At 34.6% G+C, this 15,973-nt stretch overlaps 1 protein-coding gene across 1 annotated transcript in view; it reads left to right on the top strand.

The window, feature by feature from the left end:
• THSD7A (thrombospondin type 1 domain containing 7A) overlaps positions 1-15,973 on the top strand; it is a 423,961-nt gene that overhangs the window by 391,863 nt on the left and 16,125 nt on the right. Inside the window, exons 20-22 of the mRNA XM_057732183.1 lie at positions 2,712-2,829; positions 3,080-3,225; positions 3,646-3,820. Coding sequence (XP_057588166.1) covers positions 2,712-2,829; positions 3,080-3,225; positions 3,646-3,820 — 439 coding nt within the window. The remainder of the gene's footprint in view (positions 1-2,711; positions 2,830-3,079; positions 3,226-3,645; positions 3,821-15,973) is intronic.

Genomic DNA, 15,973 nt, shown 5'->3' with positions numbered 1-15,973 from the left:
GTCTGATTTCCAGACCGAAAGGGTACTCATATTCCTGACAGGTTTTGACTCCTCCTGCATTTGAGGCTCACTGGGTTAAACATGAACCAGCATAAGCAACAGCCTCCATAGACCTGGAACACCTGGGGAGGAACTTATACCCTCATTAGGGTTTGGTAACCATGTGACCACAACTTCTCTCTACACCTCCTAGAGGTTATAAGCCTGTGGTGAATTATTCCAACTCCTAAGGGAAAGCTCAAGATGGAAATATTTTAATCCATTTGATATCTTTGATATTATCATGTGGACCTAATTTAACTTGCTGTAACTGTCCATGGGAACAGAGCTCTCAAATGTGCTGAAAACAAATTGTTGAGTTAATAAATTCCTCTCTCATCTTATAACATAACTTAGTCAATTATTGCCTTAGATTTAATCAGAAATTTCATACCTGAATCAATTTGGCTTTGAAAGTAATAACATCAATGTGATGTGACCATTATAAAAATAACATTATTATTAATGAAAATTATTATTATAGTCATATACAGGCTGGAGAGCTTTCTGTGATCTACTTCTAATTGGTTAATATGTCTCTTTTTTTTGCAAATGCACATGTTAAATGTCCTCCTGGGTCAGAATGAAATAACGATGAATAGTTCTAAGAGCTTTTAGAAAACTAAACCTGAATCATACAAGACCAATTTTTAAATATCTCATATGACTACAGGACAGAGATATAAATAGGGCCTTTTATTTCTTAAATGAAATGTATGTAAAAACCTGAGAAATAATTTTAATTATCCAGGAGCCTAGATAAATTTATTTTTATGTACAAATATTACAATATTTGAGTACTGTGATAACAATTAGGGATTCAAATCATAACATTTTAGCAAACACTGTCTTCAGGCGGAGCAGTGCTACTTTCTGCAGGAACTGGATTATACAACTCATGTCCCATTTTATCTACCCTATGGAAGCAGTAGAATTAAATAATAACCCTGAAAAAGCTGTCTTTTTTAACAATAGATTGATTGCCTACCTACTAATACATGTGCAGACCCAGCATTCAGTGCAGCAGCAGTAGCTAACTCTTGCTGTTTCTTCAACAGCCAAAAAGAAAGATGGCATTACTACCCAACAAAGAGGAAAATTAGGGTTAAATCCATCCAGCGTTTATATAGCACTTTGTCTTTGATGTTTTTCAGACATTAATTCACCTGATACCTAATAATTGGTTTCTTCTTTCCTATTCTTTGATTCCTGAACATATGTTTAGATAAATGATAGATTAGATAGATGATAGAGGAGAAAAAGGAGATACAATAAATTTAAGAGAAAAAGTAGCACACGGTTAAAATATCACTACTGGATATCCAAAATATCTGTAAACAGACATCCTTTTGAATCCTCTAGTGAAATAAATAAGACAGTAGTCGTTGAATTCTGTGATTCAAATACTTTCTTCATGAAACTATTAGGTACCTTAAATGTAACACCTCATTTTTATATCACCTTAAGACTTCTACTCTAATCTCCAGTGACTTTAAGTGATTTTATGAGACTTAAATTAAGTAATATGGTAAAAGTTTTCATACCAAATATTCAGCTTTGTCAAGTATTACTGGTGGAGAATATAATGCGAGTGCCTGCAAAGGCACCTGGCACACAAATCATCGACCTGATCCTCTCTCAGTGCATAACTTAGAGCCAAGAGCTTTACTTGAACAGCAACATAACATTTCAGAAAATTTTTCTTTTGCCATTTTCTGCTATATAAATTAGACACCATAGACTTATCTTTCATGTAGAAATAAGGTCTTGAAAATACCCAAGGATTACCAATTTTAAAAATTGCATTTTCCTAACAAGCTCTTAATTTTTTCTATTTCAATGCCACTTTGTACATTAGACTTTTTAGATGTTTGCATATACAGTGGATGAGTTTGGAATCTCATCCTGTATTTTAAAGGTAGAATACTTAAATAAGTAACTTAATACGATAAAATGCACAACATCATTATTTGATGGGAGGCTAATGCCAAAATAACAATTACACCAGAGTTACCTGCTGTGATCAGTTTGTAGAAGAGAAAAATCTTTGTAAAAAATAAATGTATATAAAATATTCATAATAAAAAATTCTAGTGATCCACTCTTCCTTTTGAGAGAGGTAGCTTGCTTAAAAACTATTTTATATTATTTTAGTACATTATATTTTTGGTTTTGAGTGGCAGTTTGTCTTTAACTTTTCTCTTTTGCTTTTCAGTTTGGCATGTACGTGTAAAAATAAATAATATCCCCCAAATACAATTATATATCTGTATATTGATGATATTCTTGGTTTTTAACTAGTAGAGAATAATTGTGCTTACACCTATTTATTTCTCCATTAGGTAAGTTCAACCAATTTGGAGATTGAATCTTCCTTTTTTCATTTTTTAAATAAAAAAGTTCAACAATATATAAGCATATTGAGTAAATGAGCTCCTCCATTAATCCTGTTCCTTTTGCTCCCACTGTCCTGGACTGAACTACTTTACATTTTTAACAGTTGGGGTTTTTGTCCTGCGGACATCTTTTTATTTTATTACGCATCTTGCTTATTCTTCCTTTCCTCTCCTCCCCACTCCTATCTTGCCTTTCCTCCCTCCTTCCTTCCATCAACACTACATTGTGGTCATGCCTCCACACCAGTACCAACAGATCTACCTCTATCCTTTCAGCTTGGCCTGGAGAAGAACTGGCAGATGAACATGTCCTGCATGGTGGAATGTCCTGTGAACTGTCAGCTTTCTGACTGGTCTCCTTGGTCAGAATGTTCTCAAACATGTGGCCTCACAGGTTTGTTTGTGCTTTATTTTGCATCAGACTAATGGTCAAGAAATATGAAATAAAACATCCCTCTTGCTTTAAGTCATATCAAATAATCTTCAGAAAGGTTGAATTAGGATATCTTTCTTTTCAAAATATCTAAGCCTTACTTGTTCCTCAAACCTCAGGAGAAATGTCTTTGATGCCTTCTCCCAATAATATATATGCTTGCACAACTATAGCATATCACTAAGGTTGCATCACTTTGTATCTCTTAAAGGAAAAATGATCCGAAGACGAACAGTGACCCAGCCCTTTCAGGGTGATGGAAGACCGTGCCCTGCTCTGATGGAGCAGTCCAAGCCTTGCCCAGTGAAGCCTTGTTACCGGTGGCGATATGGCCAGTGGTCTGCATGCCAAGTGCAGGTAACCAACCTCAAGAAGTTGTATGGAAGTGTGTATTCTTTATTTGTAGAGACCAGGTTTCAGAAATATTTTTCAGAACTTACAGATCGCACGTTTCCCATTAAAGATTTTAGGTACCTTGCTATTTCATAGCTGTTTAATTAGTTTTGATAACAAGCACTCCCTGTCCTGTATTTTAAAACCATTTGGAGACTGATTCATTTTAATGAAAATTTATTTGCCTGTCTTTGGCTAGAATACAAATAAATTGTTCATTGTATGCTTTATAGCTAGCGCCCTATAGGACTTCTTCCCTAGGGTTTCAGATGCTCCTTTAACTGCTCATAAATCAAAATCAATGGTGCAGAGATGACTGTAAGTGATGAGCTAACTAATGAATTATTTTTCTTTCCTAATTAGTTATTTCTTCCACCATTTCAGGATGCCCAGTGTGGCGAAGGGACCAGAACAAGGAATATTTCTTGTGTAGTGAGTGATGGATCAGCTGATGATTTCAGCAAAGTGGTGGATGAAGAATTCTGTACTGACATTGAACCCATTATAGATGGTAATAAAAAAGTGGTTCTTGAGGAAACGTGCACCCAGCCTTGCCCAGGTAACAACAGCAAAACAGAATTCATACTTTGGCCATTCCTTACCAGGACCAGGGTGGAGGAGGGATTGCATATATAAGTCTAAGTTAAGAGATGTCAGCAGTCTTCTCGTTCAGTAATATCTGTGCCAACAGTGAGACTGTAGTCTGGATGAAGGGGGCACTGCCTCCTTAATGCCAGGTGGAGGTGAAGTCCAGTTCTCAGACGTGGCTTCTTTTGACACTCACCCCCCTGGAGTTTTAACTTCTGCAAAGAATGGCAATTAAGGCCTTAGGCTCATGCTTGACAGGAAGAGTATGAAAGAAAAGTTGAAAGAATAAGGATAAAACATATATGTATTTGGGATTTCCAGAAGGAGAGAACAGAGAATAAGAGAGAAGCAGTGTTTATACACATAGTGGCTAGAGAAAGATTTAAATCATAATGAAAGCTTCCTCCGGGTCCTGGGTAGAGTCAACAACAAATTCACACCTAGACACACTGCAGTGAAAACGTAGAACGTAGAAAAATAGAGAATTTATAAAACATTCAGAAAGAAAAAAATCAGACTACCTGCAGCTGGAAAACAATCAATTAGAATTATAACAGAAATCCTCTTAGTTACAATGAAAGCCAAAAGATAGTGGAATATATTGAGTGATAGAAAATAATCAACAACTTAAAATTCTACCCCCAGCTAAATTATCACTCAAGAGTAAGAAAAAATAATATTATGGAACAAAATTTTGAAAGAAATCATTCTGACTGTGTTGGGCATAGGGATTCAAGCAGTAAAATGTGGAAAGCAAATGTTGTATATCAAGTAGTTTAGAAATAACTGGCAGGAAGTGATAAGTTACTGTTTAGGGATTTGGGCTTGATGCAGATGACTTTAGGGTAGATAGAAGGTCAAAATAACCTCAGTGTCAAGCATGAGCCTATGGCTTCAAGAAGGATGTGGGGGCAACAGTTTATTAGTGGGCTAGAAAAGGACAAGATTGGAAGTGAATTGCCTATCTTTTTTTAAATTTAATTTTCATTTTATATTGGAATATAGTTGATTTACAATATTATGTTAGTTTCACGAGTACAACATAGTGATTCAGTTCATATATATATACACACATATAAAAGAAACACATTTTTTTATATTATGTATATACAAATATATATATATATAACAGAATATATATATTTTTTCAGATTCTTTTGCCATATAGATTATCACAAAATATGAGTAGAGTTCCCTGTGCTATACAGTAGGTCCTTGTTGATTATTTTATATACAGTAACGTGTATATGTTAACCCCAAACTCCTAATTTATTCCTCTCACTCACCTTTGTCCTTTGATAGCCATAAATTTGTTTTCAAAGTCTGTCAGTTCATTTTGTGAATAAGTTCATTTGTATCATATTTTTAGATTCCACATATAAGTGATATCATATGATATTTGTCTTTTTGTGACATACTTGACTTGGTATGATCATCTCCAGGTTCATCTATGTTGTTGCAAATGGCATTATTTCATTCTTTTTTATAGCTGAGTAATATTCCAATGTATATATGTACCACATCTTTATCCACTCCTCTGTCGATGGACATTTAGGTGGCTTCCATGTCTTGGCTATTGTAAATAGTGCTGCAGTGAACGCTGGGGTGCATGTATCTTTTCAAATTAGAGTTTTTGTCTTTTCCAGATATATGCTCAGGAGTGGGATTGCTGGACCATATGGTAGTTCTATTTTTAGTTATTTTTAGGAACCTCCCTACTGTTTTCCATAGTGGTAGTATCAACTTACATTACCTCCAAAAGTGTAGAAGGGTCCCCTTTTCTCCACACCTTCTCCAGCATCTGTTCGTAGACTTTTTGATGATGGCCATCCTGACCTGTGTGAGGTGATACCTCATTGTGGTTTTGATTTGCATTTCTCTAATACTTAGTGATGTTGAGCATCTTTTCATATGCTTTTTGGCCATCTTCTTTGGAGAAATGTATATTTAAATCTTCCACCCATTTTTTGATTTTATTGTTTGTTCTTTTTGATATTGAGCTACATGAGCTGTTTGTATATTCTAGAGATGAATCCCTTGTCAATCATTTCATCTTCAAATATTTCCTCCCACTCTGTGGGTTGTCTTTTCATTGTGTTTATGGTTTCCTTTGCTGTGCAAAAGCTTTTAAGTTTAATTAGGTCCCATTTGTTTATATTTTTAATTAATTTTTACTGGAGTATAGTTGCTTTACAATGTTGTGTTTCTACTACAGAGCAAAATGAATCAGCTATACATGTACATATATCCCCTGTATTTTGGATTTCCTTCCCATTTAGGTCACAACAGAGCACTGAATAGAGTTCCCTGTGCTATACAGCTATACAGTTCTCATTAATTGTCTTTTTTATACACAGTATCAATACTGGATATGAGTCAATCCCAATCTCCCAATTCCTCCCACCCCGCCCTTTCCACTTTGGTATCCATATACTTGTTCTCCATGTCTGTGTCTCTTTTTCTGCTTTGCAAATAAGATCATCTAAACCATTTCTCTAGATTCCACATGTATGCATTAATATATGATATTTTTCTCTTTCTGACTTACTTCACGCCGTAGGAAACTCTCTAGGTCCATTCACGTCTCTAAATGAACCAATTTCATTCTTTTTTTGTCTGAGAAATATTCCATTATATATATGTGCCACATCTTCTTTATCCACTCCTCCATCGATGGACATTTAGGTTGCTTCCATGTCTTCGCTATTGTAAACAGCGCTACAATGAACATCGGGGTGCATGTATCTTTTCAAACCCTGGTTTTCTCCTTATATATATCCAGGAGCGGGGTTGCTGGATCATGTGGTAGCTCAATTCTTAGTTTATTTTAAGGAACCTCCATACTGTTCTCCATGGTGCTCTTACCTATTTATATTCTCCCCAACAGTTGTGGGAGGGTTCCCTTTTCTCCACACCCTCTCCAGCATTTATTGTTTGCAGACTTTTTGATGATGACCATTCTGACCAGTGTGAGGTGGTATCTATTGTAGTTTTGATTTGCATTTCTCTAATAATTAGTGATGTTGAGCAGCTTTTCATGTACTACTTGGCCATCTGTATGTTTTCTTTGGAGAAATGTCTATTTAGGTCTTCCACCCATTTCTTGATTTGGTTACTAGTTCTTTTGATATTGCACTGCATGGAGCTGTTTGTATATTTTGGAGATTATTCCCTTGTTGGTCACTTTGCAAATATTTTCTCCCTTCTGTGGGTTTTCTTTTCCTTTTGTTGATGGTTTCATTTGCTTGCAGAAACTGTAAGTTTAGGCCATATTTGTTTATTTTTGTTTTTATTTCCATTACTCTAGGAGACAAATCAAAAGAGATTTTGCTGTAATTTATGTCAAAGAGTGTTCTGCCTAGGTTTTCCTCCAAGAGTTTTATAGTATCCAGTCTTACATTTAGGTCTTTAATTCATTTTGAGTTTATTTTTGTATATGGTGTTAGGAAGTATTCTAATTTCATTTGTTTACATGCAGCTGTCCAGTTTTCCCAGCACCACTGATTGAAGAGACTGTCTTTTCTACATTGTATATTCTTGCCTCCTTTGTCATAGATTAGGTGACCATAGGTGTATGTGTTTATCTCGGGGCATTCTATCCTGTTCCATTAATCTATAATTCTGTTTGTGTGCCAGTACCATACTGTTTAGATTACTGTAATTTAGTAGTATAGTCTGAAGTCAGGGAGCTGGATTCCTCCAGCTCCATTTTTCTTTCTCAAAATTTCTTTGGTGATTTGTGGTCTTTTGTGTTTCCATACAAATTGTAAAACTTTTTATTCTAATTTTGTGAAAGTTGCCATTGGTAATTTGATCAGGATTGCATTGAATCTGTAGATTGCTTTGGGTAGTATAGTCATTTTCACAATGTTAATTCTTCCAATCCAAGAACATGGTATAACTCCATCTATTTGTGTCATCTTTGAGTTCTTTCATCAGTATCTTATACTTTTCTGAGTACAGGTCTTTTGCCTCCTTAGGCAGGTTTATTCCTCGCTATTTTATTCTTTTTGTTGCAATGGTAGATGGGATTCCTTCCTTAATTTCTCTTGCTGATCTTTTGTTGTTAGTGTATAGGAATGTAGGAGATTTCTTTGCATTATATTGGTATCCAGCAACTTTACTCAATTCATTGATGAACTCTAGTAATCTTGTGGTAGCATCTTTAGGATTTTCTATGTATAGTATCATGTCATCTGCAAAGAGTGACAGTTTTATTTCTTCTTTTCCAATTTGTATTCCCATTATTTCTTTTTCTTCTCTGACTGCCAAGGCTAGGAGTTCCAAAACTATGTTGAATAAAAGTTGAGAGAATGAACATCCTTGTCTTGTTCCTGATCTTAGAGGAAATGCTTTCAGCTTTTCACCATTGAGTATGATGTTAGCTGTAGTTTGTCATATATGGCCTTTATCCTGTTAAGGTAGGTTCCCTCTATGCCCACTTTCTGGAGAGTTTTTATCATAAATGGCTGTTAAATTTTGTCAAAAGCTTTCTCTGCATCTATTGAGATGATCATATGCTTTTTATTCTGTAATTTGTTAATGTGGTGTATCACATTGATTATGTATGTTGAAGAATCCTTGTATCTCTGGGATAAATCCCACTTGATCTGGTGCATAATACTTTTAATGTGTTCCTGGATTCGGTTTGCTAGCATATTTGTTGAGGGTTTTTTTGTCTATGTTCATCAATGATATTGGCCTATAATTTTTTTTTGGTGGTATGTTCGGTTTTGGTATCAGGGCAATGGTGGTGTTGTAGAGTGAATTTGGGAGTGTTCCTTCCTCTGCAATTTTGGAAGAGTTTGAGAAAGATAAGGTGTTAACTTCTTTCTAAATGTTTGATAGAATTCACCTGTGAAGCCATCTGGTCCTGGACTTTTGTTTATTGGAAGTTTTTTCATCACAGTTTAAATTTCAGTAGTTGCAATTGGTCTGTTCATATTTTCTATTTCTTCCTGGTTCGGTATGGAAGGTTGTACCTTTCTAAGAATTTGTCCATTTCTTGCAGGTCGTCCATTTTATTGGCATACAGTTACTTGTAGTAGTCTCTTACGATCTTTTATATTTCTGTGCTCTCTGTTGTAACTTCTCCTTTTTCATTTCTAATTTTATTGATTTGAGTCCTCTCCCCTCTCCTTTTTTTTTTTTTTTTTGATGAATCTGGTTAAAGCTTTATCAATTTTGTTTATCTTCTCAAAGAACCAGCTTTTAGTTTTACCGATCATTGCTATTGTTTTCTTCATCTCTATTTCTATTTCTGCAATGCTTTATGATTTCTTTCTTTCTATTAAATTTGGATTTTGTTTGTTTATTTGGGGTTTTTCTTGTTTCCTGAGGTAAGACTGTATTGCTATAAGCCTGCCTCTTAGAAATGCTTTTGCTGTATTCCATCTGTTTAAGATCATCGTGTTTTTGTTGTCATTTGTCTCTAGGTATATTTTTTATTTCCTCGGTGATCCATTGGTTGTTTAGTAAAATATTGTTTAGTCTCCATGTGTTTGTATTTTTTTACAATTTTTTTTCCTGTAATTGATTTCTAATCTCATAGCATTGTGGTCAGAAAAGATGCTTGGTATGATTTCAATTTTGTTAAATTTACCAAGGCTTGATGTGTGACTCAGCAGGTTATCAATCCTAGAGAATGTTCTGTGTGAACTTGAGAAGAATATGTATTCTGCTGCTTTCAGACAGAATGTCCTATAAAGAGCAATTAAGTCTATCTGGACTATCCCCTCACTTTCAGTCTGTATGTGTCCCTAGGTCTGAAGTAGGTCTCTTGAAGATAGCATATATATGGATCTTGTTTTTGTATCTATTCAGCCAGTTTATGTCTTTATGTTGGAGGATTTAATCCATTTACATTTAAGGTAATTATCAATATGTATGTTCTATTGCCATTTTCTTGATTGTTTTCAGTTTGTTTTTTAGGTCTTTTTTCTTCCCTTCCTTTTTTGTTCTCCTGTAGTTTGATGACCATCTTTAGTGTTGTGTTTGGGTTGCTTTTTCTTTTTTTGTGTGTGTATCTATTGTAGTTTTATGGTTTGCATTTCCCATGAGGTTTCAATAAAGCAGTCCATATATCTGAAGTGGGTCTCCTATAGACAGCATATATATGGTCTTGTTTTTGTATCCATTTAGTCAGTCTGTCTTTTGGTCAGAGCATTTAATCCAACCCACTTCAGACCTATGAACACATACAGATTGAAAGTGAGGGAATGGAAAAAGATATCCCATGCAAATGGAAATCAAAAGAAAGCTGGAGTAGAAATACTCAGACAAAATAGACTTTAAAGTAAAAACTGTTACAAGAAACAAGGAAGGACACTACATGATCAAGGGATCAATTCAGGAAGAAGATATAACAATTGATAATATATATGCACCCTACATAGGAGCACCTCAATATATAAGGCAAATTCTAACATCCATAAAAGGGGAAATCGACAGTACCACAATAATAGTGGGGGACTTTAACACCCCACTTACACCAATGGGTAGATCATCCAGACAGAAAATCAATAAGGAAACACAAGCTTTAAAAGACACATTAGACCAGATAGAATGTCCTATAAATAGCAATTAAGTCTATCTGAAAGCAGCAAAATACACATTCTTCTCAAGTTCACACAGAACATTCTCCAGGATTGATAACCTGCTGAGTCACACATCAAGCCTTGGTAAATTTAACAAAATTGAAATCATACCAAGCATCTTTTCTGACCACAATGCTATGAGATTAGAAATAAAATACAGGAAAAAAAAACTGTAAAAAACACAAACACGTGGAGGCTAAACAATATGTTACTAAGCAACCAATGTATCACTGAAGAAATACAAGAGGAAATCAAAAAATACCTAGAGACAAATAGGCAACAAAAACATGATGATCTTAAATCTATGGGATGCAGCAAACACATTTCTAAGATGCAGGTTTATAGCAATACAATCTTACCTCAGGAAACAAGAAAAATCTCAAATGAACAACTTAACCTTACACCTAAAGCAACTAGAGAAAGAAGAACAAACAAAACCCAAAGTTAGTGGAATGAAAGAAATCATAAAGATCAGAGCATAAATAAAGGAAATAGAGACAAAGAAAACAATAGCAATGATCAATGAAACTAAAAGCTGGTTCTTTAAGAAGATAAACAAAATTGATAAAGCTTTAGCCAGACTCACCAAAAAAAATGGTGGGGGGTGGGGCTCAAGTTGATAGAATTAGAAATTAAAAAGGAGAGGTTACAATGGACAGCACAGAAATATAAAGGATCATAAGAGACTACTACAAACAACTGTATGCCAATAAAATGGACGACCTGCAAGAAATGGACAAATTCTTAGAAAGGTACAACCTTGCAATACTGAACCAGGAAGAAACAGAAAAAAATGAAAAGACCAGTCACAACTACTGAAATTTAAACTGTGATGAAAAAACTGCCAACAAACAAAAGTCCAGGGCCAGATGGCTTCACAGGTGAATTCTATCAAACATTTAGAGAAGAGTTAACACCTAACCTTCTAAAACTCTTCCCAAAAATTGCAGAGGAAGGAACACTCCCAAACTCACTCTACAAGACCACCATCACCCTGATACCAAAACCAGACAAAGATACCACAAAAAAAGAAAATTACAGACCAATATCATTGATGAACATAGACACAAAAAACCTCAACAAAATACTAGCAAACTGAATCCAACAACACATTAAAAGGATCATATACCAGGATCAAGTAGGATTTATCCCAGGGATGCAAGGATTCTTCAATACATGCAAATCAATCAATGTGATACACCACATTAACAAATTGCAGAATAAAAACCATATGATCATCTCAATAGATGCAGAAAAAGTTTTTGACAAAATCAACAGTGATTTATGATTAAAAAAAAGCTCTCCCAAAAGTGGGCATAGAGGGAACCTACCTTAACAGGATAAAGGCCATCTATGATAAACCCACAACAAATATCATTCTCAATGGTGAAAAACTGACAGCATTTCCTCTAACATCAGGAACAAGGATATCCACTCTCGCCACTATTATTTAACGTAATTTGGGAAGTCCTAGCCATGGCAATCAGAGAAGAAAAAGAAATAAAAGGAATACAAATTGGAAAAGAAGTCAAACTGTCACTATTTGCACATGACATGATACTACATAGAAAATCCTAAAGATGCTACCACAAAACTACTAAAGCTCATCAATGAGTTTGGTAAAGTTGCAGGATACAAAATGAATAAACAGAAGTCTCTTGTATTCCTGTACACTAACAATGAGATATCAGAAAGAGAAATTAAGGAAACAATCCCATGTACCATCACATCAAGAGAATAAAATACCTAAGGAATAAACCTACCTAAGGAGGCAAAAGACTTGTACTCAGAAAAGTATAAGATACTTATAAAAGAAATCAAAGATGACACAAATAGATGGAGAGTTATACCATGTTCTTGGATTGGAAGAATTAACATTGTGAAAATGACTATACTACCCAAAGCAATCTACAGATTCAATGCAATCCTGATCAAATTACCAATGGCATTTTTCACAGAATTAGAATAAAAAGTTTTACAATTTGTTGGAAACACAAAAGACCACGAATCACCAAAGAAATTTTGAGAAAAAAATGGAGCTGGAGGAATCCAGCTCCCTGACTTCAGACTATACTACCAAGCCACAGTTATCTAAACAGTATGGTACTGGCACAAAAACAGAAATATAGATCAATGGAACAAGATAGAAAGCCCCGAGATAAACACATGCACCTATGGTCACCTAATTTATGACAAAGGAGGCAAGAATATACAATGTAGAAAAGACAGTCTCTTCAATCAGTGGTGCTAGGAAAACTGGACAGCTGCATGTAAATGAATGAAATTAGAACACTTCCTAACACCATATACAAAAATAAACTCAAAATGAATTAAAGACCTAAATGACCTACAGACTGGATACTATAAAACTCTTGGAGGAAAACATAGGCAGAACACTCTTTAACATAAATTACAGCAAAATCTCTTTTGACCCGTCTCCTAGTATAATGAAAATAAAAACAAAAATACACAAATGGGACCTGATTAAACTCAAAAGCTTTTGCACAGCAAAGGAAGCCATCAGCAAAACAAAAAGAAAACCCACAGAATGGTAGAATATATTTGCAAACAATGAGACTGACAAGGGAGTAATCCCCAAAATTTACAAACAGTTCATGCAGCTCAATAAAAAAACAAACAAAAACAACCAACCAAATCAAAAGGGTGGAAGACCTTAATAGACATTTCTCCAAAGAAGATATACAGATGGCCAGGAGGCACATAAAAAGATGCTCAACATTGTTAAGTATTAAAGAAATGCAAATCAAAACTACCATAAGATATTACCTCACACTGGTCAGAATGGCCATCATCAAAAAATCTATAAAGAGTAAATGCTAGAGAGGGTGTGGAGAAAAGGAAACCCTGCTACACTCCTGTTGGTGGGATTGCAATTTGGTACAACCACTATGGAGAACAGTATGGAGGTTCCTTAAAAAACTAAGAATTGAGCTACCATATTATCCAGCAACCCCACTCCTGCATATATAAAAGGAGAAAACCATAGTTCGAAAGGATACATGCACCCCAATGTTCATTGCAGCACTATTTGCAATAGCGAAGACATGGAAGCAACCTAAATGTCAATCGACAGAGGAATGGATAAAGAAGATGTGGTACATATATACGATGGAATTAAAAAGAACGAAATAATGCCATTTTCGGCAACATGGATGGACCTAGAGATTATCCTACTAAATGAGGTAAGTCAAAGACAAATATCATATGATATCACTTACATGCAGAATCTAATAAAATGATACAAATAAACTTATTTACAAAACAAACACAGACTTAGAGAATGAACTTATGGTTACCAAGGGAAAGCAGAGGGGATAGATTGGGAGTTTGGGATTGACATGTACATACTACTATAGATAACAAACAAGGATCTAATGTATAGCACAGCAAACTTGGCTCAATATTCTGTAATAACCTAAATACGTAAAAAATTTGAAAAAGAATGGATACTTGTATAGGTACAGCTGAATCACTTTGCTGTATACCTGTAACTTACACATCATTGTGAATCAGGTATACTCCAAGGTAAAATAAAAATTTAAAGAAAAAGAAATCTGTGGTAAACGATGTGAAGAAAAATTATAAGATCCCATAGTAGCATGAACAGGGCAATTCACCATTTTAATTAAAGCAATTACAAATCCAGGAGGAGGCTGCTATTCTCTTGTAAATTACAATCTATTCATTTCCATTCCTCTCTTGCTAGTTTTCTCCACTGATGGGTTTTGAAAGCTAGCAACATGTGAGCTCATAAGCTTTAAAGAGTAGAATACCGAAGTAGGAAATGCATTTCAGACATTTAATTGTCATATTGTTGGCAGGCAGAGTATAGTTTTATTATTACAACAGTTTATATGGTTAAAATATAAAAATATATTCAGTACAAGTCAGTGCCTCACATTTCATTTGCTGTTATTAAATCTTTGAAGTTTGACATGGATTAATTTTGGAGTGATAATTATATACTTCACAGACTACCATTAAAAGATTTGAGTTTTGTGTCAGAATACACTATGTCAAGTGATATAAGCACAGAGATAAAGCCTATTAGTGAAAAGGTGTATTTTACTTCCATATAGTTTGCAGTCAGTCAGGTGAAGTTATACTACATTCATATTGACAGGAGTTTCTCTTTTATTTTTAATAGTTTCTCCTGCATAATTAAAAACTGAGTAACCCAAAAGTAGCAATTCCTAGGGAATATAAATATTTCTAAAACTTTTTTTGACTACTTCAAAATTCTTACTAGTTTCTTTTTCCTTAGCACTTCCAAAATTTACTATAATTTTCTTCATTTTAGGATGACATTAGACAGAGTAATAATGACACTATAATAAAGGTCTACAAAAATCACTCCACTTTAGTATTATACATGTATCTCTTAGTCAATCATTCATATCTTTCCAGGATTTCTAAATCCTGGCACAAGAAGTTTTTTCATTAATCAGATCTCCAGGCAACTTTGTGCTAATATTAGACATCTTCAGCATAGTATAAGGCAATATAAATTATTCATGTGATATGGCTGGAATAATTAAAGTGATAAGAATCCCTTATGGATTTGTGTTTATCAAAATGTATCCTCTGAACAGTATCACCAAGCAGTCAGTCCTGAAGATTGAATGAGTATATGAAAAAGGTGTATTTCATTAAATCTTCCTGTTCTGAAAATGATTGAAGAGGAACACATGATATACTATGAATGGCCCAACAATTCCTATATAACTGTAACTAATTTCCAGTTATATACCCAAAAGAAATGCATATATTAGTTCACCAAAAGACTCATACTAAAGTGTTCACAACAGCAGTATTCATAAAAGGAAAAATTTACAACTCTCCATATGCCCATCAATAGTAGAATTGATACATAAATAGTGGTATGTTTATATAGTAAAGCACAGCAGCAAAAATGAGCAAATTAGAGCAACATAATTAGATGATGGTTCTCACAAACATACATGAGTGAAAGAAACCAGACATTAAAAAGATACATATAGTTCTATTCCATGTATAACATAAGGAGGGCTTCTGAGAATGCTCTGTTGCTTGATTTGGAGGTTGGTTACATAGGTATTTAATCAGATTGTGAAAATTCTGCTATCTGTGCATTTACGTGTCATCATATTATGTGTCATCATTTTGCGTGTATATTATTCTTCAGTAAATAATAGAAAAAAGGGGGGGGGAAGTTGACTGAAGATGTAGATCAGAGGAAACTGTGTACATCATTGCCACTCACCGCAGCTGCTTGGTTGGCTGCCTCACCTCCACAGCTTTGGAAAGAAACAGGAACCAAGCATAAATACCAGCTTTCTCAGCGTTGGACTTCAAGCTCTTTGAAATTTGGAACACCTAGAGGACAAGTCTTATGTATACTTAAATTTTCTTTTAGTAGTATCAAGTACTTAATAAACCCCTTTATGATGATAATGACAAGAGGGCAGTTTTAGTCAAATGTTATCACTTAAGAGAAAGGAAATCATGATGGACAAGCTCCTTCAAAC

This window comes from Hippopotamus amphibius, chromosome 4 (assembly GCF_030028045.1).
Source record: "Hippopotamus amphibius kiboko isolate mHipAmp2 chromosome 4, mHipAmp2.hap2, whole genome shotgun sequence".
In the NCBI taxonomy this organism is placed as follows: Eukaryota; Metazoa; Chordata; class Mammalia; order Artiodactyla; family Hippopotamidae; genus Hippopotamus; species Hippopotamus amphibius.
This window is presented reverse-complemented; position numbering and strand designations above follow the sequence as displayed.